The 25,186-nt window shown below is 41.3% G+C and overlaps 1 protein-coding gene and 1 non-coding gene across 2 annotated transcripts; one reads left to right on the top strand and one right to left on the bottom strand.

Moving 5' to 3' along the window:
• The first annotated feature begins 3,623 nt into the window (after positions 1–3,623).
• On the top strand, positions 3,624–3,841 carry LOC121303919. Its single transcript, XR_005947890.1, has one exon. It is a non-coding gene; the product is annotated as a small nucleolar RNA U3 (small nucleolar RNA).
• A 4,878-nt stretch (positions 3,842–8,719) lies between these two features.
• On the bottom strand, positions 8,720–24,376 carry LOC121303890 (interferon-induced very large GTPase 1-like). Its single transcript, XM_041234747.1, has 4 exons — positions 24,307–24,376; positions 20,491–20,532; positions 17,318–17,346; positions 8,720–16,345 (listed from the first exon to the last, which is right to left on the bottom strand). Exons 3-4 carry the CDS (start codon positions 17,327–17,329, stop codon positions 9,089–9,091), a joined length of 7,269 nt encoding a protein of 2,422 aa, XP_041090681.1. The 5' UTR covers positions 17,330–17,346; positions 20,491–20,532; positions 24,307–24,376; the 3' UTR covers positions 8,720–9,088.
• Positions 24,377–25,186: the final 810 nt, after the last annotated feature.

Below are 25,186 nucleotides of genomic sequence, written 5' to 3'. Positions count from 1 at the left end.
ACACATGTTGAAAAAAATAAGACTCCACTTCCACAGTCAATATTTAATGTTTGCCCAGCACTTGTAGACATGATTCCCATCTCTTAGACATTTTTATATGTGTGTCAAACTTTTATAAACAGCTACTACTGCATATTAAAATGTACATGCCACTAATTTTCACCATATCATGTTTAACATATGATGTCTGCTGTTATTATTGTTTCTGCTATAGGTCACATCCACAGGATAGTGTAGGATGTACCCCATATTTTATATGGGGTATAATATATATATATATATATTATATATATATATATATATATATATATATATATATATATATATATATATATATATATATATATATATATATATATATATATATATATATATATATATATATATATATATATATATATATATATATACATATGAGGGACGATATTTTGGGCCATAGATTATGTGCAGTCTGTACCAGAACAGAAAATAGGAGACACTTTTTTACACAGAGAATTGTGAGGGTCTGGAATCAACTCCCCAGTAATGTTGTTGAAGCTGACACCCTGGGATCTTTCAAGAAGCTGCTTGATGAGATTTTGGGATCAATAAGCTACTAACAACCAAACGAGCAAGATGGGCCGAATGGCCTCCTCTTGTTTGTAAACTTTCTTATGTTCTTATGTTCTTATTTTAAGGAAATGTAGTCCTGTCGGTCTGGCCCAGCAGGACTTCAATTCCCAGGAGGCCACGGGACCGATGGGCAGCCATTTAAGTTGGCATAATTGGAAAAGAGTTGATTGTGTAATTGATTCAACAGCTGCCATCAATTAAACAACTGGGAGCCCCTTAAAAAGGGCAGGGTCAACCTATTGGTTGAGGGGAGTTGGAGAGTGAGCTTTGTGGAGGAAGCAAGAGTCTTTTGTGCAAAGGAGGACTTAAGAGTCCTGGTGTTTTGCAGCCGGTAAGCAGCTTAGCTGCCCGCACTGTTAGTTAGTGACACTCACTGGTATAGTTATTACTCTGTTAAGGAGTCTGGCTTTTTTTGTTTATTTTGGATGTTTTGTTGAAGCACTGTAAATAATAAACCCAGAGGTACTGTCCTGTTTAAACTGTATTCCTGGAAGTGTGACTTTCGTTTATGCTAGAGGACAGTGTAAAAGGTCCAGGGAAAAGTAACAAACACACCAAACATTTCCAGAGTTGTCACCCATATATATATATATATATATATATATATATATATATATATATATATATATATATATATATATATATATATATATATATATATATATATATATATATATATATATATATATATATATATATATATATATATAAACAAAAAAAAGAAAAGGCTATTTTAGGTACTTAAAAAGGTAAAACAATCAATCAATTTGTAATCAATTATTCTACCTTTTTAAGTACCTAAAATATCCTTTGCTTTTTTTTGTTTTTCTTATTGATCATTTTGGTACACAATACACTTTACATATATAATCGCGGGACAAACATGGATAAATTGTTCAAGTTTGGTAGTTTTTGGAAAGGTCCTGCTTGATTTATAGAGGGGGCGACTGCAAGAAATCGTGCCCCTTGCTTACTGTGTACAAATACAGACCAGAATGACAAAACTTACTGAGTATGCAGATGAGAGAGACACACACACACTAACAGTACAAGTTTGGTAGTTTTTGGAAAGGTCCTGTTTGGTTCACAGAGGGGGCACCAAATTTTCCAGGGTGACTGGAAGAAATGGTGTCCCTGGAAGAAATGGTGCCCCCTTGTTTATTGAGTGCAAATGCACACCAGAGTGACAAACCCTACTGAGTATACAGCTGAGAGAGACACACACACTAAGTTTGGTACTTTTTGGATAGCTGCTGCTTGATTTCCAGGAGGGACACTACATTTCAGTGTCCTCTTGCCATCTGCAAATGCATGGCTGAGAATTGTAAATGCACTACAGGGCAAAACCAACTACTATGCTTCTTTTTCAAATGGCAAGTAAATAATAATTATAATCTCCTTTCAAGATCAACGTTTCTGTTGGTTTTTGTGTGTGTGTGTGTGTGTGTGTGTGTGTGTGTGTGTGTGTGTGTGTGTGACAGTTCTGAAAAGCTGGCAGGAATGAAATTACTTATTACAAATAAGTAAGTAACTGAACATTTAGAAGACTGTACTGCATTTAACTGAATTACACAATAACTGGATTCAGTTACACGTGGTATATTGCTTGCCTAGTAATAATAAATAAATATAAACGACAGGGTCTCAATTTCTTTATAGTGGTCTGTGAAAAATACACGTACAATTCATCACAAGAGTTCATTTAATTACCCACCTGAAACCGTTAGAACATCATACTGTAAGCCGGATTGTTTTACACATGGGACAAAAGGAACCACAGTCCGGAGTCCCTCCACGAGCAAGAAAGTTTGGAGACTAGCAAGGAGACTAGCAGCGCAGTAGAAGCCAATCTTGAAAGTAGATCTTTATTTCAACTGAAAAACAGACCTGCTTCATCATGGCTGCTGCCCCAGCACTCGGGCAGGCTGAGTCTAGCATGAGCGGACATCGCAGATAACAAGATCTGCAAAATATCACGTGCCTAGAAAAAAAAAATACGATACTTACGTTTATTTTCATAACAACATTTCACCCCAGGTGGGACTTGAACCTACAATCCCTGACTTAGGAGGCCAGTGTCTTATCCATTAGGCCACTATGGCTGACATAACAAGTAGATTTGATAGTACTAAAGAAAGTGGGAACAATAGTATCGTGGTTTACCACATCCAATCCATCGGTGGTGTTCAAACAAAGCAGAGTGTTACATTGGGAAAGGGCCATGCCTGTCAGTAAGTATTATAAATTCATCTGGGAAGATTTAAATTTGCTGCATATTTGCGCAATGGTAACCTTACATAAAGACGTTTTTATTAATGCCACTTTCTTAAGGACAGTAATCAGAGCGATGATAAAAGACCAGAGCCAATAAACCTGTTATTTTGCTTTCCTTTCACTACCATATTCTAGTGTGCTTGTTCAGAATATGGGTGAATCCTGAAAACAAAATGCAAAAAGCATGTCTGTGTGGACTTGAACCACCAACCTTTCAGGTAACAACAGATTGCACCACAGAGATCAGACTGCTAGACCGCCAAAGCATACAGGAGCAATCAGCAAGGCAAGACGCTGCAGAAGGTGATCGAGGGAGCAGAACCCAGCCAAACCTGAGCACATCTAAGAAGAAAGCAACACGGGGCAGAAAAGTCTATGTAATCCATTATGGCAGCACAACATACCTCGTGTTTGTTAGATAACTCCCAAATATTTACGATTCAAATGGAAATCTTATTAATCAGAATATAAACACACATTTGATATCCTTTACACTGCAAAACAGGAAAACAGGCAATTCAAAATGAGGCAACTCACTCGTACTTTTAAATCATACGAGAAACTCGAACCCAATTAAGCTTTTAATCGCCTGCAGTCTCAAATGCGTTTGTAATGATATTGTACACCTCACTGGACTACAGCAATTGCATTATATGAAAGTGCTCCTGTTTATCTGTCACCAGCACAGCTACCGGTGCCGCTTGGAGTTGGAGGGAGACGGACGGCCAATTGCACATAAAACAATACTTTAAGCGATTATTTCTATAGTGATTTACTAGGGAAATGCGTTTGTAAAGTGCTTGTATTCGCTATCCACGAGGAGGAGTGGGAGTGTTCTTTTTTTTTTAGCGTGAATGGCACAGCGAGTGTTGTTTTTCACCAACTGCTCACTGTTATTGATGACCGCTCCAGTGTTCCTTAGACGGCTGGAGGAAGAGGACATGTTCTGAGCGGATGTCTTATCAAGAGGCACAAAAGACTAACTACAGTTGCAAAGCACTGCTGCTTTTTTGATGACTGATCGTGTCACCAGTCGTGAAAGCACAAGGCTGCTTAATCTAATACCTTATTTGTAGTAAATTTTTGATTTATTGGTAGCCAACTACACCATGTGATGATGGCCTGGCACCAGGACCCGAATTTCATCATGCTTACAGAGGTTCATTTTAAAATGTGACAAGTTGGGAACCTCCACAGACACTCACCACCACACCAAGAGGCAGACACAAATGACACTGTATAAAACAGTTTAATAAAACAGCACAATAAACCAGTAAATTAAATTACAAAATAAAAACCCAAACATAACACCCATGTCAGTGGCTAGGGTGTAAAGTAACAAAATAAGAGCCCCCACTACAGTGGCCAGGGATTAAAGTAACAAAATAAATTAATAAAACCCTAACCCTATACTAGCGAAGGTGCTAAAGTTCCAATTCGCTCGATCTCCACTTGAGTCCCCAGGAGCAGGTAAACAGCGCCTTGCCGACTCCGCAAAATCCCTGTCTTTCATTTCAAGACATAACAAAACTTAACATGCACCCCCTGCTGGAGAAAAGGGAAAGAAAGCAAACAGCAGCAGTAATCCATGCCAACAGCACTTAGACCTTTTCAATAACACACTTTGCCAGACAGGCTAAAAAGATGCCAATATAAAAAGTGCAAATTAAAATCATATCTAAAATCCCACAGAAAGATAGAAGCACTTCCAAACCAGAATCAATACAACCAATGAGAAGAAAGGATGCACCAGGGTTCACTGTAACAACTAGGCTGCTGACAATTCTAAAATCACGCCGCAATTTCCTTCACCCAGCAGCTTGTTCAGTGCACCCCACTGTCCAGGTAGCAGCCACAGTCCAATACTTCAGTCCGCAATCACAAGGCGCCCCATGATTCTTTTCCCCAGTTTTCCCAGTCTGTCTCCTGGTTCATGCTGTGCTTCTTATAGACCCAGCTGGCCACTCCTATTCCTGCTCAAGATCAATCAGACACCCCAATATCTAACCAGCACTAGCTCCGGCTCAAAAACTACATTTCCCAAAATCTACCAGGAAATGTCTACCTAATGCGCGGGTTGATGACGTCACACTCCTGCTTATCCTCAGTCCGTGCAATACAAACAAGGTGAGTAACTTAACGTACATAAAATAAATCAATGTGCTTCACACAAGCAAATAATAAGGTGCTCTCACAACAAAAACAGAACTTAAATACGTGATAAACCAGTAAAAGAAAGTGTTATTCAAAATACAAACAGTGCGAAATTGGAGACTGGGCTGGAAACTCTAAATTGTCATTCTGTGACATCATAATAAGTTCCTTCATTCCGATTCCAAACGCGGTGCTTTCTCAATGCAAGATGCAGGCATACCAGAGCTGTATAAAATCCCATGTACTGTATAATATTTCCAGAGTGACGCTGACTGGCGAAACGGCCAAGAGAACAGCTGGGCTCTTTTAACACATACTGAAGAATTTTGCCGCTGAAAACTTAAAAAACAAAATTGTCATGGAAAATACAACGCTTGAGAGACGGGATCGGTCAAATGTGACCAGCCTGTGCTGGACGTATACATTGCGATCGCTGCTGCAGGAGGGTTAATTGAACTAATTAATTTGACTTTTTAAATTGTTTAGCAGTCTATAAAAAGTTGGAGTTCAAGTTCCTTGTTATACAATTTTAGACTTGAAATCTCTCCCAACTGTATAAAAAATTAAAAGATCAGACCAGGCAAATTCTTCGTTCAGTTTCGGGTTCAATGAAGTAATTGAGAGCAGCACAGTGGTTGGAACAAAAAAACAGCAGGGCAGGCAGGGTTGAGAAGCACTTCAGTCTTACATCAATAGCAGTGTGTTAGGATTATATTCATACCTGCAAATCACATCTAACCTCCAGAGCAGCTCATTGCGAGGCAGAAGATATTCAATATTATATAAGCGGTTTTAAATTGGAAATGTTTGTGAGATTAAAAACGTACTTAAATAATAACAACAACAACAACCAACATTACCGGTAACCTCCTTTGTTTGCTCATAAACTTGAGGTCTATAGATTAAGGGATTATTTTAATAACTAACCTTCATCTACTATTTTATATTCCTTAATCTTTCAATAAAATTCCAGTTTTGACTATTTGTTTTTTATTTTGACAGTAAACCTGCACACACACAAACACACTGTTTAATCAATCCTTATTTTTGGAGTCGCCAATCATTTATTTCACCCCGGTTTTTCACTCTAATTTGGAATGCCTGATTGTTTTTTAGCCCTTGTCTGTCTCACCGCTGCTGCCCCGCTGAAGACAGGCGAAGACAATCGCACTCAAGCAAGCCTCTTCCGAAACGTGCTTCAAGTTGTCAAGCCGCCCGCTTTCTTTCTTTCAAACTGCAAGCCCACCAGACGAGTTGCGATGAGGGAGGACTAATGTGAATTACTCTCAGCCGATTCGCTTTCTTTCTTTCTTTCTTTCTTTCTTTCTTTCTTTCTTTCTTTCTTTCTTAATCAACCCCCCCAAACCCCAAACCGTTTTGATTATTGTGATCACTTACAGTTTTATTTTAAAATCTTAAATCTGTTGTAAGTTGGAATGACCCTGTAGCAGGGCGGTAGGAAAGAAGTAGGGACTTCGTTGTTACAATGACACATATGAAACTACCAAAACCATACTTAGTTGGATTTTAAAAAACAAAAAGTGAAAGTAAAGGTTTTTTTTTTTTGTAAGTTGTGATGCCAACCTAGGGGGACAATTGATTGATTGTGAAAACACTGTTTGCTTCATTCTTATGCTGGCCAATCAGTCAATTTCAGGCACAGCTGAAAGTCTTTGGTTGAGGAGGTCTTCGATGACACAGACAGCTGTGTTTAAATGGTGCTGTAAACATGGAAGATTTTTTTTTTTTTTTTTAAGAAAACCAGTGAATTTAATTTTTAAAATCCAACTAAGGTTTTGGTAGTTTCAAATGTATCATCATAACATCGAAGTCCCAAGTCCCATATGCAAGTTCATAACCCCTCAGCTCCAAGCATGTGCCAGTCTAAGCACACGTTGTCACTTTTTCCTCTAGATCAATCCTCAGAGAATGCAGAATTGAAGAAATAACCAGTTTGGATAGAACTGTGAGGTATTTTAGCCTCGCCAAAGTGCCCATAAGCAATGCTCAATGCAGTCTTTCAGCAATACTTACATTTTAGGACCCACATCCCCTACAGGGTAAAGAGTTAGGCTGATGTTCGAATAAAACTTGTCTGTCACCCCTCATCTGGCACTTTGCTTAGGGTGCTCCTAGAATTTTTCCTGAAATTCAATACAGGAAGAACAAGGTGCTGCATATGATTGTAGCATCTCAATTGTGCCCAGGGTGATATTTCTGGTCAAGGTCCCTTTCTCACTTTAGGTTGACCTTTGCAAGGTCAGAGGTCAAAGGGGAAATTGAAAAAAAATGGCTATCATTTCTGAACTCGTCGTGTCAGAAAACACCCAGGTGAATTTTTCTAGGAAAATCTGAGATGGACGGCCAGCGAAATGTCCCTTTTCTGGTTGAGTTGGTGTGGAATGACCCTTCCACATTATTATTTATTGTTTTTATAATTTGGAATTGCCAATTATTTTTACTCTCGTTTTCTCCCAATTTGGAATATCCAATTGTTTTTAAGACCTTGTCTCAGCACTGCAACTCCGGTATCAACTCGGGAGAGATAAAGACAAGCGCCTGCGTCCTCTGAAACATGCGCTGCCAACCGACCTTCTACACACTGCAAACCCACGGCTAAGCCACCCGACCTATCGTGCAACACAGATCAAGCGACAGTGACGCAGGCCTGCAGGCGCCCAGCCAACCACAGGAGTCGCTGGTGTGCAGTGGTGAGACAAGGACTTTGCCCACCCGGGCAGCACTCGGCCAATTGTGCGCCACCCCCTGGGAACTGGAATAGCAATGAATAGAGCCAGTGATCTCCGGGCTATAGGGTGCATCAAACTAAAGAATTAGAAACAAATTGCTATGATAGCATTTCTTTAGCCAAAAAAGTTTCTGAATGCAATTAATGAATTAAAGGAGAACCTATTAAAAGAGTCATTATTACACACACACACAGAATCATGAAGACATTCGCTGCTAAAGTTTTATTCATGGGATCGGAGTACACAGGAATTACTACATACGTTACATTGTTGTGGTACTTCTCAAAATCATCACACAATCAAGTGACCACGGAATGCAATTACAAGAGATTAACAGAAGAAATTAACAAAGAAAACTTCTATATATTTGTGTGCGATAATTTTCAAACCACAGCTACAATGGTGACATTAATAATAAAAAGTTGTATTCCAAATTAAAAGTTTAACCCTTTGCAGTCCTATGTCGGACCAGGCCCGACATTACAGTTTTCCCTTTCCTGTCCAATATCATCATAAAGATGTCAAGCACAGGTCTCTAGTTTTTTCTCTGGAAAAAGTCGACAAAACCTTTCAATGGCCTATCTCGTAGCCCCATGCACTACAGAGACAATACGGACATGACAAAGGAGGTCGCTGCTTCTGCATCCAGCGCTCAAAGAATATCACAGACATTTGCAGAGCTTTTTGAGATGTTATAGTAATAAAATAAATGACGTGGATCGCATTATTGAGGAGTTTGGTGATAATACAAGTGATCAGGAGAGGATTTATCAGTATGCATGTCCATAAAGAGGTATGTGAAAAATGCAGCGAACAAGGGGTGGGGCTTGGCTGTAGATACAGTACTAAGTGTCCTTTTGCAATTGAATGCCTTTTAAACCTGTTTTACTCTGAAAAAAAATATTTTAAACAGTGCGTGGGAAATAATCAGCAAGTGTGAAAATAAATTGGACCCAACGCACCCGACAAGCGCTGAATAAATGGGCTGCAAAGGGTTAATGGTAAATAATAACTCTGCAATGTCACATGAATGATTTAAGCCCTAATTCAGCAGCTGTAATTCTTTAAGTTTGTGAAGATACACTGACACAAAATATCATGACATTAAAAACATTACAAATTCAAACAAAATTAATCCAAATACATTTTCAGCTTTGCGCAAAGCAAAATAATGAAAAATAACTTTTGTTCATTTTACTTATGGGTTATGTATTTTTCTTCTTCTAAAATAACACATTTGTTGGAGGATGATATATAACTAATACACCATACAAGACTTGCCTTACAAGATATCTTGTTCACAGGTCTAAGCTTTCAATAGCTGCACTTTTTGTGATGGTCTTCCACTGAGCTGGAATCTCACCCTGTTCATGGAATGTTTTTGAATAGTTGTTTTCCAGGTTTGATTGGAATTGACACACAAACCATTTCCAGTATGGTTGTAACGAGCTGTCTGGTGTAATGCTCCACTTTGCATAGCTGGGCCCAGCTTCCCTGTAATTTCTGAAAGGAATGCTTTTGTCATCACTCAGTTCTAGCAGAGAGTCACTAGCTACAAGGCTAGAGCAAATATCTACAACTAGACTGCCAGTTTCGTACCATTCAGCACCAGATATTCCTTGAGGGCGATGGAAGCCAACACTGTGATCTCCATCGTGACCCGAGATCGTGTTTGTGCAGATCGCACTGCAAAAAGGACACTTCTCCCAGCATCCACAGAGGTGATCAAGCAGTTTTTCTTGAATTTCTGTCCTGGATGATTTTGTATTTGTTGAAGATTCCATACTAAAGTCCTTTTCTAAATCTTCAACAACATGTTCCAGCACTGTAGTCATTGCTTCTTCAAGGAACTTGATATCCTTGATCTCCTGATATTCAACACTTTTCAAGTCACGTCTTGTGAACTCTAGGTCTTCTTTGAGCTGCCCACAAAACTCATCCAGCCACATTGGAACACCACCATTTTTGTCTTGAACCACTTCAGTTGATTTAGAAATTGCGAACAAAACACGGATCTTATAATGCTCAAGACTTTTTCTGAAGACTCTAAGTATTCTGGGATCTTTCCCATGCCAGCAATAATTGTCAATTGAGCGGTTAATAAATTCCTCAAAATACTGTTTTGGAAAATGGATGTATTCCATAAACTTATCAAAGTTTTCATCTTCTGCCAGAGTTTTCAGAATGTGGCTTTCCAGATTGGATCTATTGCCCTTAAAGGCAGGAGTGTTGGACCTGATTTCCCCTGCTAGGTCTGCATTTGTCTTATAATAGACCTCCTGACGGATTGCCTCTTTTAACTGGCTACCGACAAAGTCTGCTAGCCCAGTGGTGGATGTCGCACCCTTGCAGAAGTTTGCAAAGATCCCGAAGTAGCCCTCTTTCTTATTTGTAAGGTATGTTAGTGGATCATTAGCTGTTTGGAATGCATTGTGCATTTCTTGAAACCTCTGTGCTGCTTGATAACATAACAATAAACATAAATCTGTTTTGTAATTGTTTTGAAACACAAATCTTTTTTCCTCAGATTGAAAATCTTGTATATCCTTGCCTATTTTATTGACAATTTCATGTATGAAGGTTGGACTGTAATCGACATTGGCACGCTCCTTTACTTTAATACTTTCAGTAACACTGTGGATTATGTCTTGTGTCAACCTTATGGAAAGCTGGTTAGCTTTTTCTACTGTGATCATATTACCAAGGCACCGGAAACGTTTGTTTATCGATATGTAATTGGAGAAATCCAAGAAAGACTGTAAGTTTTTATATGAGCCAATCTCCATTCTTGTAGAAAGAGACTCACCTGCTAAACGCTCAAGGAGAATTTGCTCAGTCTCAATTTTGACATCAGTTTTTTTAGCAGGGGGCATGTCTGAAGTCACATCATACACCCAAGCCGACCACAACTTTTGAAATTCACTCTTTAGTTTATCTTCATCCAAATCATTGGCTTTAAGTTTCAGTGCCAGCACTTTGCTCTGTTTCAGCAGTTGATCTTCATATTTAGATTTCTTTTCCTCCAAATCCCAACAACTTTTCTTCTGCTGAACAAGTTTGTCAAATTTCCTTTTAGTTTCTCCAATGATCTGATCTTTAACATCTGCAAGTTGTTGTTCAATTTTTCTTTTCCATTGAATCAGTATCTCTCGGTCATTGTCTTCCAAAAAATAACATTCCATCTCTTTTGTGACAGCGTTGTATTCTGCCTTCATGTCTGATTCAAGGTCCTTCTTTTCCACAACATTTCCTCTGTTATGCTCAATTTTAATCTTCAGTTTGTTTTCAATGTCAAGCATCCGACTTCTCAGTCTCCAAGTCCAGTCCGCATACATTTCCTCTAATTTCCTGTATGCTGCAATCTCAAGTGTGTTCTTGAAGCTAAAAACAAAGTTTTCTGCAAGGAGTGCGCTCCAGAGATCTTGGACATGTGTTTTAAACCCCGAGATCTTCAATGTATTCTGGTGTGTCACAGAACAGAGCAGCATCCGTTTCAGTTTTTGAATGTGTTCACTGTAGCTTGGATTAGGAGGTGCCATTGGTGGGTTACCTTCCCAAAGATGAGCAAAGTAATGGATGTGTGTGTTAACATCAAATCTGATGACATCATTAAAGCAGCTAACATCACACAGCTCCTGCTTCGCAGCTGTACGGGACATGTCATCTAATTTCGCCAGCATTCGCCTTTTTCCTTCCATGTTTCTGTCTCCTGCAGTAACTTCTCCAACGTTCTGGTGCACAAACATGCAGCTGGGGGTCAGATGTATCTGCTTCATTCTCAGAAATGCCTGAACAGCAATTTGAATAACATCTTGGATATCAGAGGGGTTCTCTCCAAATATATTTATCAAGGTCAAGTTACCAAGACCAATGACAAAGGTTGCTAACTCATTGTCATGGTTAAGGGTTGACTTCCCAACTTCTAAAGTCCGAAGGCCTTCTGTGTCTACCACAAGAACATAATCCAACTCCTTCTCTTGTCTCAGATCCTCCTTCACTCTGACCAGCTGCATGAAAGCTCCTCGGGTGCATCTGCCTGCACTGACTGCAAACTGGAGTCCGAACATCGCATTCAACAAAGTGGACTTTCCAGTGCTCTGAATGCCCAGTACAGAAAGAACAAAGACTCTTTGGTCACCAAGCTTCTCAATGACTTTGTCAAGAACTGAGCTGATCCATTTCAGGGGCACATGTGAAGCATCCCCATCCATCAGTTCAATAGGATATCCTGAAATCATCATATCTGCAGCAATTTCTGGGAGAGAAAATCTTACTTCTTCATTTCTTGACTGGGACTCCAAAGCTTCATAAATTTGACCTAGTTCCCTTAAAAAGTGTTCAAGGCTAAAAGTAGAAGCAATTCGCTCATTCGATAACTTGTCCAGTTCCTTTTCTATGTGGTCGACGTTTTTCCCATCTTTTTTTAAAGCTTGCATCTTTAACCACGTCTCATGCTGTGCTTCATCAAGTCCCAAATGCTGTTCTGATGTAAGGTCATATAAAAATATTTCCATCCATTTGAGAAAAAACACTTTAGTAGCCTCTGAGTTGCACTGCAGATTTGTAAGAAATGTTTTAATTAGATTGTTCATAGGAGAAGCTTTACTGAACTGTTTTTTTCTGATGTCATTTTTGGCCTGTTCAATGTGACTTTTGTGTTGTTCAACACTTATGTTTCCTTTGATCTGCAAACGTAAAAGCTCCTTGTTTTTCTTGCACCATGTATGCCATAGTTCCCCTTGCAGTGGTAGGTACTTGTCTTTAATGACAGACAACTTCTCACTTTTCAGTGGTGCCAGTAATGCCTCTGCTAAGGACTTGCCTTGCTTGCAATGTTCATGGTCTTCTTCAATCAGAAAGTCAAGGTTCCTAGCAATACCCGTGCATGTCTTAATACTGGAGGTATGCTTCTGGCTGTGCAATAGACGCTTAATTGTTGTTACAAGATCCTCAACAAGGTCAGCATCATTTCTGCTCTCAGCAGCTATTCTAATATTTGTTCCTTGTTGTTCTTCTGGACTTACTTTCATGTCAGCACAAAGACAGATAAGGGGCTTTGGAGAATTAAAAAGTTTCTGTAGAATTGCATTGCCCTTTTCATTTCGATCAGAGCCTGTGAGAAGGACTACATTGATGGTTGCAGTCTTGAGTAAAAATTCAAACTGTTTCTCATGTTCTCTTGCATCTCCATGAAGATTAGTGAATGCAACGCAGTCATCAAAAACATCATCGTCCTTCCCACCTGGGAAATACCATGATATCTCCACAACCCCACCCATTAAGAGGCGAGGTGCACTGCTGCCTTTGCAGTTCCTGTGGAAAAAGGTATTGTGCTTTTGATTGTTCAATAAATTGTTCAAGATCTGAGACTTTGAGGATGGAGAAGGACCAAACCGTATGAACGATACAGTCGGAAGTTCAGCTTCATAGAGCGATTGGCTTTTGCACTTTGCTGTCTTACTTTGTTGATCAGACCTTTCTGAACATTTCCAGCTCTTTTTAAGTTGCATAAAAGACCAGGAAGGAAATTCTATGTTTGATGTGAAGGGGTTGGGCACCAAACAAGGAAGTGCATACTGACAGAATAAAAGCTTTGCTGAAATGTACTGCCACAGAAAACTGTCTGCACAGTGATAAATAGCCATTTCAACATCCATGGGGTGAATGTGTTGTGGTTTATCTTCAGTATTTTGTTTTATTTTTGCATTTCTGTCACAAAAAAAGTCCTCAAGACTCATTGCCACTGCTGGAGTACTGCTTGTGGTTTGCTTTTCAGTGTTTTTGAGGTTGCAAAACACATCCCTCGCCTTGTAGTCCAACATCAAAAGCTTTTGCAGGAAAAAAAACAGCAATTCCTGTTCTGTGGAGGGCTGGCAGTCTTCTAAAGCCGATCTGTCAATCACAAGGATGTCGGATATTGTCATTTTCTTTGGATAGTATTTCTGAAGCCCCAGTCTTTCAATTACACCCCACTCCTTGTTTGTTAATGTTAGGGATATTTCTTCTATCGTTGACACTGCCTGTGGTTTCATTTTAGAAATTTCCTCCAAATCATTTGTTAAACTTCCTTCTTGATTTTGCACATTCTTAACCATTGCTTGGTCGGTTCCTTTTGAAACAGAATTCAAGTCTTTCTCAAGTCTGTCCCAACCACTGACCGGTTCAGCAGAGAAGTCAATTAGCATTGCAATTTCTTCAGATACAGTTTCTTTCAAATGAGCTTTCATGAAGGCCAAACGTTGTTTCTTCTCATAAGGAGATACTGCAGTGCAATCCGCTGCTACTGTCAACCCCGTTGAGATCAAGAAGGCTTGAGCTTTGGCAACACTTTCATTCCTAAGAGTGGAATACTTGGCATGGGCACTTTGTAGTTTACGGAGTAAGAATTCAATTTCTGGCCATCCAAGAATGTGATCAAAGGTGTTATCTTTATCAGAGTATCCTATGACTGCACTAATTGTAAGCAATAGCAACTCTTCCTCTGTCTTCTTCATCTCTGTTAAACTCTTACGTAGAGTGTAGAGAGCATCAGTAATCAGACGGGTGCTTTGGACCTTTGCGCTATGTATAGAATCCTCAGAAGAACCACGTACGTAAGAAACCTCCTGGATGTCATTTTTTGCTTTTGTTAAAAGTGTAGCCAACTGAGAAAATTCAGATACTAAAACTTCACTTGGCTGGTCATTGTTGGACTGATGAATCCATTTCACAATGCTGGATCGATTTGGGAAGTTTTCTGTGCTTACATCATAAATGTCATCTTCAAGAAGATGACGCACTAGAAACCTGATTTTAACTGTGTTATCACAAGGGGAATTTGTATGTGTTGCAACAAGTGTTGTCAAGAAATCCTGAAAATCCTCATCCGAGAGAAATCTGCTGGTCCATACACTGACATTCTTTTTTTCATCAGTCAGCTTCCTTTTAAATTCAATCAGTTTCATTAAGTGCTGCTCGGCAGTAGAAACATTCCACATGCGAATGCCATGAAGGACAGCTTGTGCCTCAACTTCTAGAGTGTTTAGTTCTCCCCCACATAGAACTGCTGCTTTTTTGTCATGCTTTGTTAACATGTCGTATGCTGCCGAAAGACTGTGGGCAAGTTTCACAGCATCTCTGAAATCCTCCTTATGATTGCAAATGATTATATCCCACACAGGTACAATCTGAAGGCCTCTGTCAATAACACACCATGTCTTGTTACTGGCAATCAGACCAGCTTTCCACTGCAAGAGACTATCTGCTTCAGCTGGACCCCCTGTTTTCGATACAGAAAGCTGTATATTACGCCAAAGAGTTTCTCTGCGATCATGACTTACAGATCCTGCTGATTTTGAACGTGTTACATCAACCCCTGCTGAACAGCTCAATACAGGTCCACTGTAGCTGGCACCAACATAAGTACTCAATGCTTCCGACGTCAGCTTTTTCACCTCCTTCATCTCATGTGCACTAAAGCCTTCAGAAGATGCCTTCCACCAGAATATCCCCCCAAAGTGAAGAGGCCCTTGGTTGGCATGGGTACCGAATCGGTTGAAGAATTCCAAACATCTCTGTTCGCTGAATTCTTTATTATTTTTAAGATATGCTTCATCGATGACTTTCAGCTCTCTTAGTGCTGAAGTTGATAGATGAAGTTGGTCCTTCCCAAAAAAACAGGAGGCTAGAGGAATGTAATTGTACTTTGTGGTGCAGGCATAGCTGTGCGCAGAATCTGACTGGTGTGTTTGCTCAGATTGAGAGGAAGATTTAACATTTGTGTTGGTTTCTAAACCAAAACCCCAAAAGCTAGCTTTGGCTGAGCAGGTGATGCTGAGGCCTATTTTTTCCATGGCTTTCCTAAAAGTAGATTCTGCTTCATGGGAAGAAACTTCTTGTTGGTTGAGCAGAGGCATCTGTTCAGAGCCGGAGAGTGAGAAAGACTCTGGGACATCAAGAAGACGCTCTCGTTTCATCATAGCATCGTCCAGTCGATTGGATTTGTAAATCCCCTCCAAAGCAAGTCCTCCTGAAGCACACTTCAAAAGCTCTACATCAGATAGATTATCTCTTTTTAACATTGAACAATCTGCAAGGTCTAACTGCTTATGCATGTTCTCTATCAAATCCTTAAGCGGTACCCCAGAATGCACCCAGTATTCTTTGGGTACCTGTAAGGCCGACTGAAGCTGCTCTTCCTTTTCCTTCACAAGGCCATCATTGCGATTTTTTCCTTTTTCTTGCATCTGTTGAAGCTCAGTGAGTGCAGACCTGGCTTCCTGCCGTCTCTTTTTAAATGCCTCGGCACGCTCATCCTGCACCTTTTTGGACTGTGACTCCTTCTCTTGTATATTGAGGAGTTTTTTGAGGGCATCTTTTTCCCATTCATGCTCACAGTAACGTTCTAATTTCAGATAGTCCTTGAAGCCCACGTATTGTAAAGCTTGTGCTCTGGTAATGTTAAGATCCCCCCGCAGTCTCGGCAGCCAGATGAGTGGATCGATCCCGACATCCTGGAGCTTCTTCTCAAGTTCTTCCTGATGAGAATCCTTCTGATGTTTTCCTTCTGATGTCACCTTAAAAACAGCACATGAAATTGAGCTTATGTGATTAAACATTATAGGCTGGTTTCACGATTAGCACTACTCCGAGACTAGCCTATGTAATTTTGTCCTAACCCAAGTCTATGCTATGCTTACAGGGTTTATGTTAAAGCTTGAAATTGGGGAACACTGGAATAAGACAAAACACCCACTGAATTAAAAACCCAGAGTTACCTGTAGGGTCACTGTGGCTCCATCTAGTGGTTATATCCAGACATAACACTTTAGTGATCCATACACATATGGGTCGCCCCAATTTGAGAAGATTAATTTAACAATCATTACCATATCATTCTAACATTGCTTGCTACCCCAGACCCTGCATTAGGAGTAACTTCTGCAATGATCTTTGTTGCTCTGGAGCCACAGTGATTGAGTCAGAGACTTCCCATTTGGTAATTTGGTAATGGTTGTCATTCCACTTGAAAGGGAACTGACCATTTCGTTTTACCCCAGATACTTTTTCCAGAGGTACTCCACTTGTTTTCATGGCATTGTGACCTCCTCTAATTTTTCAAACTCACTCATACTGTGTATTTTTAGTCCCGTGCAAATCGAACATCACTGTTTTGTTAGAATTAACAACAAGTATTTCTGGGTTTTTCAACTCAACGGTTTAGAGGAGACTGAAAATACAATACAGTTATCAAAATTAATGTTTGCAGATGCATTTAACTGCACTGCACTGGTAAGTTATGCAATTTATTTCAATTTCTGTCATTTAAAAAAAATATTTTAAATGTGAATCTTGTGATCTGTTCCTAGATCTGTTCCTAGATCTCGTGGGAAAGCGCTAATTCAGGCATTTAATTAAAATGTTATCGTCTTCTCTAGTCCACGTCTGGGAGGTTACTGGACCTCCTCTGCTTCTGGCCAACTCTGAGGACCCCCTGTTTTTTAATCCCGTGAGAATGGGGCTTTTGAAAGAACAGAAAACAAACATACCTTCTCCATCATGCAAATCTTCTTCAGATCTGTAACAAAATGAAATTGTATTAAAGAATATACATTTTATAAATCTGGTTTTGTTTGAGTGGTTTTCTTCATATCCAAGTAGTTTCATTTTCAAGTCATTACAGTACAACCAGAATTTGAAAACGCTTGAGTGCCAACAACATACTGTAACCATGCCATCATGAAGGGGATGTATATGAACGATGGGCAGTTCGATTCTTTTTACTGATTCATTTGGATTCAGTTTGGCGAGCCGATCCAAAAGATTGTTTTCATTTGATTCACTGAGGCAGTGAAACGAAACCAATGAGTGAAGAATGAATCACTTGGTTAAGACGGGTTATTTGAACAGGAAATACTAACTCATTCACGAACTGCGCACAGCTAAAATCTACCTAAACCTGTTTGTCTGGGTTGAAAACATGAAATGAAATATATTCTGACAAAAAATAAACCTGGAATAAAAACAACACATATTTCACCTTTGAGGGATATATGTTTATTGGTGACCATTTGCAACCAGCTGTTAATAATAATAATAATATTAATAATAATAATTTTATAATGACTGCCATTTACAGCCACAGGATGACATAACAGGAACGATACACAACAAGAGTTGTTCCTAGAAACTGCATATTATCTTATTTTGAAAAATAAACTGTAAAAACAAAGTTACAGTGTACAAGCAAACTGCACAAAACAAAACTCTAAATTAGCCAAAGGTTCTTATGATAGGATTAAGTGGACAGTTTAAAGCAGTTCCCTGCCAGTGATAAGATTGCTATGGCTTGCAGTGTGTAACTGACACCATTTTAGCTCCCAGAGTCCCATCATGCACGAAATTAGAGAGAACTTGGATCCAACATGGCTGAAAAGATTTCCTTGTTACAGAGAATCAGAAGGACTGAATCATTTCATGAGTTTGACAGGCTGGTAACTCGACCCCTGGGTGCCACGCAGTTTGGTCATGGGGCGAATCAAAAGAACCAATGTAAGCGGGACTGTGGCAGAGCAAAGCTCTGCCCTTTTTAAATTGGCAGGGATGGGGTTAATTTCCCCTACCTGCCTGGGTTTATTATGTTCAGGTGGTTGGGGTTGATTAGTTGATTAAATGATTAGTTTAATTAACGATCAATCAGCGCCCAGCCACCTGACATAAAAGGAGGCCTCTGCTTCTCATTTAGGAGGAGGGAGCTGAGGAAGCAGGTTGGTGTTTGTGGGGTTTTGTATTTGTAAATCCAGTGAAGGCATTGCCCAGCCTGGAAACCTTAATTTTGCAAGTTTTGTTTTTGTATTGCTTTATTTGTGTTTAAATCCCTTTATTTTGCCCTTGTGCACTTTTATTTTGTGTTATTTATAATAAAATTAGTATTTTTTTGAACTGCAGACTGTTTCTGGGCCTCTATCCACTCACCAGCCTGCCACACTGATCCGATTCTCATGATTCACGATAATGATTCAGTCAAAAAGAACGAAGCGTTCAGGAACTGTGCATGTCGTTAATGTGCATGTTATGGACCGTTGCCAAAGTCAGGCAGTAATGCCCAGGAAGTCGGCACAGTGCACAGCTGTGGCGGGCAGATGTCGAATTAACATTGAATTTTATGTCATTTTGTCAACTGCCCACAGCCACCCGGGCTGAAGGAGAAGATACATTAGATATTTCTAACAGATATACTAGTAATAGAGAGTGAATTACCTTTGTTGCCTTTAAGCTAAGAGCATGTAAACCCCGAGAAGGATAGGGTCATTTTGTCTTTGGCTCAAGCAAGGTTAGCACATACATGCAAACTTCACCAATGATGAATTGAAAAACACAATAGCATAAAAAAAGACTTGTTTTTGTTGTATAGTGTGATGGAGTTAATTTCAATAAAATATCAGTTCCATCATTCGTGAAACATTATTTGCTGGCTAACTACTGTCTGTATATCAGGAACAAAATAAGAATGTATGAATATCTAGGTGTATAGATATCTATATGTTTAGATGAATTACTATGTGTATAGATATATATGTATATAGCTGAATATCTATGTGTACAGAGGGTCCGCTGCTGCCATCGCTTGGGGCCTTCGGAGCTGCTTTGCCTGGGGTTAGTGACAGTCCTGCTTTCCTGCAGGAAACACTGTGGCCGGAGCTCAACAAGGGGGAGCTGCCGGCTACAGTGAAGGGGGAGAAGGTCAGGAGACCACCCCCACAGACACCCGGGCAGCAGCCAGGATTTCCTTGGCCGGAGGAGCTGGCCTGGGTACAGTCGGCCTGGCCGCTACAGCTGTTGGGGTGAGGGGAGGACCTCCCACCGTGGCCGCCACCTTTGGCCCGTTGCTGCCTCTGTTCCTGGGCCTGGATTATAAACCGAGACTTTGGGACTGAGGGGGGAGGTGGCCATTGAGGTCAGGTGTGCTGCGCACAAGGGGGGGCATAAGTGGCAGAGTGTCCCGCCCCTTTATGTTTATTAGTGTTTTCTGTAGTGTGTTAATGTTGGTGTTTACGTACAACATACACAGGCTATAAATATGGTTTATGAGCACGAGTGTTATAAAGTGTAATTTGTGTTTAGACACGAGGATGGCACAGCTCACGCCACGTGCATGTTTAAGTGGGTATTGGTATGTGAGCACGCGAGTACACGGATTAGTGCACGTGCTGGGATTCAAGTGAATAATTAAATCGGTAATTGAATCCCAGCACAGTTGTATATATAGATGCACGAAGCACTCACTCAGGGTTTGTGTGTTCGGTAAGTGGAGAACGGGAGGTAAAAACAAAGAAGTAAAAGTAAATAATTGATTTCACTCACAGTGTTTGTCTGTCCGTCCGCTGTGTTAGCATCTGTTTCGTTTAGTTTTAATTCGATTTGTTTGTCTGTTTATTTTGGCCTCAAGTGCCATGTCCTGTTTTGTTTGCTTTGTTGAAATCTTTTGTTTGTTTCTTTATTATTTACAATAAAACTCTGGATGGCGTAGAGTCACAGATTCACCTGCCATTCCTCATTGTTTGGAGTCTGCATTTCTGGTCTGGCGTCACCCTTGCAAAGCCATCCTGATCACAATATAAATAACTATGTGTTTAGATGAATAACTATGTGTATAGATGAATATCTATGTGTATAATTTGGGTTAAAAAAAATAGGAAAAGAAATGAATTGTTAAACTGACCTGGGATGGTGTTTCTAGCGCCGGGTCTGGGTTGTGTGAATCCTGTAAGGAAGAGAAGAAAAGCGAGTGGGATTTGAAATGCTCACGGTAGCAGAGCGAGCGTACAGCCAGGAATAAGTGCACATATTGATGGCTGTAACACAGGCTGCTACAAGCACATTTATTTTATTTAAAACTTGTGGTAAGGTTTGCTTTCAGTAAAGACTTAAAAACGTTAAAAAAAAGGCTGGTTCAGAAAAAAAACACCAATAACAGAGTGTCACCTCAGTTGTCAAAACAATTACAAAAAAATAAAATAAAAAAAAAAACAACGAGCCAAACGGTCTGCAACTGATCATTCAAGTGTGGACCGGGGGTGCGTTCGCCGAGAGCAGAGCGCTGCGGAACGTGTTCTACCGAACGCCCCGTTCGCCGAGAGCAGAGCGCTGCGGAACGTGTTCCACCGAACGCCCCGTTCGCCGAGAGCAGAGCGCTGCGGAACGTGTTCCACCGAACGCCCCGTTCGCCGAGAGCAGAGCGCTGCGGAACGTGTTCCACCGAACGCCCCGTTCGCCGAGAGCAGAGCGCTGCGGAACGTGTTCCACCGAACGCCCCGTTCGCCGAGAGCAGAGCGCTGCGGAACGTGTTCCACCGAACGCCCCGTTCGCCGAGAGCAGAGCGCTGCGGAACGTGTTCCACCGAACGCCCCGTTCGCCGAGAGCGGAGCGCTGCGGAACGTGTTCCACCGAACGCCCCGTTCGCCGAGAGCGGAGCGCTGCGGAACGTGTTCCACCGAACGCCCCGTTCGGCGAGAGCGGAGCGCTGCGGAACGTGTTCCACCGAACGCCCCGTTCGGCGAGAGCGGAGCGCTGCGGAACGTGTTCCACTGAACGCCCCGTTCGCCGAGAGCGGAGCGCTGCGGAACGTGTTCCACTGAACGCCCCGTTCGCCGAGAGCGGAGCGCTGCGGAACGTGTTCTACTGAACGCCCCGTTCGCCGAGAGCGCTTCCTAACAAGTCCAGTGGCCGATACGTGATTTTTCAAAGTGTTTTTTTTTTCTTCTTTTTTTGACAACACCTACAGTATGTGATAAGTTCAGCCTACATTATTTATGTATTTTTAAAACCTATGTATGAATGTTGTCTAAATGTTGTAGCTACAGTATTGAACGCTGGGTGATGTAGTCCTTGCTTTTTTGAAAAGCACTCTCTAACACACCATTTAATAAGAGCTAACTTCCACCTCGAAGCGCTGTGGCAAGAGCACTCCTGCATACAGAACACTGCACCGCATGTGTAGCATGAGAAACTGCATCCCATGAGAAACCATGAGGTCCATAGGAGTGAACACGCATGCGCGCCGCCAAAAGTGCTGCCTGGAATATAGTGAATCCTCTGCATGAAAACATACGCTGCTCATATGAAAGTAATGGGTAACGGCTGTTTCCCGTGTCTAATCAGGATACGTATAGCATCAAATCCATTAATAAGGGACAGGGACTGGTTGCAAAACACCTACTAAGTTTGAAGAAAACACTATGCATTTTTCCCTGAACTGGTGCATTGACATCTGCAACCCCATATAGTTTAAAGGACACTTAAGGGTAAAACTAACATGGAATTTAATTTAAAGGGTTTCATACAACTGGCCCCAGCGGTGCACTCTCATATGATGATGCACTGTCTCATGGGACGCACTGTATTATGGGAGGCACTGTCTTATGGGACGCACTGTGTCATGGGACGCACTGTATTATGGGAGGCACTGTCTCATGGGAAGCACTGTATTATGGGAGGCACTGTCTCATGGGACGCACTGTATTATGGGAGGCACTGTATTATGGGATGCACTGTATTATGGGATGCACTGTATTATGGGACGCACTGTCTCATGGGACGCACTGTATTATGGGAGGCACAGTCTCATGGGACGCACTGTATTATGGGAGGCACTGTCTCATGAGACGCACTGTATTATGGGAGGCACTGTCTTATGGGACGCACTGTCTCATGGGATGCACTGTATTATGGGAGGCACTGTATTATGGGATGCACTGTCTCATGGGAGGCACTGTATTATGGGAGGCACTGTCTCATGGGACGAACCGTCTCATGGGACGCACTGCATTATTGGAGGCACTGTATTATGGGAGGCACTGTATTATGGGATGCACTGTCTCATGGGAGGCACTGTATTATGGGAGGCACTGTCTTATGGGACGCACTGTCTCATGGGACACACTGTATTATGGGAGGCACTGTTTCATGGGATGCACTGTCTCATGGGACGCACTGTATTATGGGAGGCACTGTCTCATGGGACGCACTGTATCATGGGAGGCACTGTCTCATGGGACGCACTGTATTATGGGAGGCACTGTCTCATGGGACGCACTGTATTATGGGAGGCACTGTCTCATGGGACGCACTGTATTATGGGAGGCACTGTCTCATGGGACGCACTGTATTATGGGAGGCACTGTCTTATGGGACGCACTGTCTCATGGGACGCACTGTATTATGGGAGGCACTGTCTCATGGGACGCACTGTATTATGGGAGGCACTGTCTCATGGGACGCACTGTATTATGGGAGGCACTGTCTCATGGGACGCACTGTATTATGGGAGGCACTGTCTCATGGGACGCACTGTATTATGGGAGGCACTGTCTCATGGGACGCACTGTATTATGGGAGGCACTGTCTCATGGGACGCACTGTATTATGGGAGGCACTGTCTCATGGGACGCACTGTCTTATGGGAGGCACTGTCTCATGGGACGCACTGTATTATGGGAGGCACTGTCTCATGGGACGCACTGTATTATGGGAGGCACTGTCTCATGGGACGCACTGTCTTATGGGACGCACTGTCTCATGGGACGCACTGTATTATGGGAGGCACTGTCTCATGGGACGCACTGTATTATGGGAGGCACTGTCTCATGGGACGCACTGTATTATGGGAGGCACTGTCTTATGGGACGCACTGTCTCATGGGACGCACTGTATTATGGGAGGCACTGTCTCATGGGACGCACTGTCTTATGGGAGGCACTGTCTCATGGGACGCACTGTCTCATGGGACACACTGTATTATGGGAGGCACTGTCTCATGGGACGCACTGTCTCGTGGGAGGCACTGTCTCGTGGGAGGCACTGTCTCATGGGACGAACTGTATTATGGGAGGCACTGTCTCATGGGAGGCACTGTCTCATGGGAGGCACTGTCTCATGGGACGCACTGTATTATGGGAGGCACTGTCTTATGGGACGCACTGTATTATGGGATGCACTGTCTCATGGGACGCATTGTATTATGGGACGCACTGTATTATGGGATGCACTGTATTATGGGATGCACTGTAAATCTTTAAGTTACAGAAACAAACTGGTGAAAGCTCAGAATTGAAATATTGTCAATTTTATGTCAATACAATTATTTTCATCACCAGCACACTTACATACATTCAAAAAAAAAAAACACACAAGTTACCCAATATCAACCCCCTTTAAGTTTTTTACGGTGAGCTTCAGAAATGCATTTCTAAAAGTGAAAGCATATTACGGTCCATCTCTGAGCCGCACCCTCTCTCTGCCCAACCTACAGTTTTGCTGCTCTATAGTTTTTTAAAAGAAAACCCTGTAAATATATACATAAATAAATAAATAAATAAATCGAAAGCGAATACAATATTAAATCAAACAATCCCATGATTTTAAACGCAGGCTGCCGAACCGAACCTTTATCAAAGAGCTGAAAAGATGTTCTCCAAATAACAATTAAATCTGTTCCACTACTCTTTTAATGCTTTTAAAATAGCAATTACTGACTTACCGGTATCCTGAAAGCAGCACTGCAAGTCCTGAGCTGGTCTCGCGCTGTCTCTGCAGCACTTACCCCTCCAGCCGCGCGCTGTCTATTAACCACAGTCAGAGCCCTAGGCAGATAAAGCACGTGCTCACGTGACACGGTGAAAGGCTAACGGGTGGGTGGCGCCCTTCATGCAGTCATTTCTTGGAAATTGCACGTTTATGGTAAGGGCGCGGGATGTTGCCAGGCAACTTTATGATACAGTTGCTGTAAAACAATTGGATACAAAAAATAAATAAATAAATAAATAATACAAGCTTATCTTTTGGACCTATAAATTGAACTGCAAACTGTGCGAGTGAGGGTGGTGTAACAGATGTGTACATGCCGCTAATGCACTGGTTAATTAATTACATTAATTGTCATTCTGATACATGCTGTATGCTGCACGTTGTGTTCATTTTCTCTTCTTGTATGAGCGATACTATTTGTTAATTATGTAACTGGCAGCTAATTTCAACGTGCAGAGAACATTAAAAGGGCAGGGACTCATTGAAAAAAGGGCACTTTTCAAGCAAGTTGGTCTTATAAAGATTTCTAATAGCTAAATCTAATCTTGTATATATTAACCCCTTAATAGCATATCACTCGTTTCATGTAAACAGATTTAACTTTATTTATATATTTTAATAGATATCTGTTTAGTTAACGTTAGTCTATTGGATAGTCACTCTGTCCACTCAGATCAGATAAATATATCGCTTTTTATTTTAAACGAGTAAATACTTAATAAAATACAATAAAGTGCATTGCAGTCTCTGGAAAGAAAGTTAACCAATTCAGAGCAGGGTGGCTGACCTGTCTGTGTAATTGCTGTTTGAATTCCGCTGCCGCTGTCCTTGCG

This window comes from Polyodon spathula, chromosome 35, assembly GCF_017654505.1.
Source record: "Polyodon spathula isolate WHYD16114869_AA chromosome 35, ASM1765450v1, whole genome shotgun sequence".
NCBI lineage: Eukaryota > Metazoa > Chordata > Actinopteri > Acipenseriformes > Polyodontidae > Polyodon > Polyodon spathula.
The sequence above is the reverse complement of the archived record's forward strand: the minus strand, read 5'-3'. Positions and strand labels throughout refer to the sequence as shown.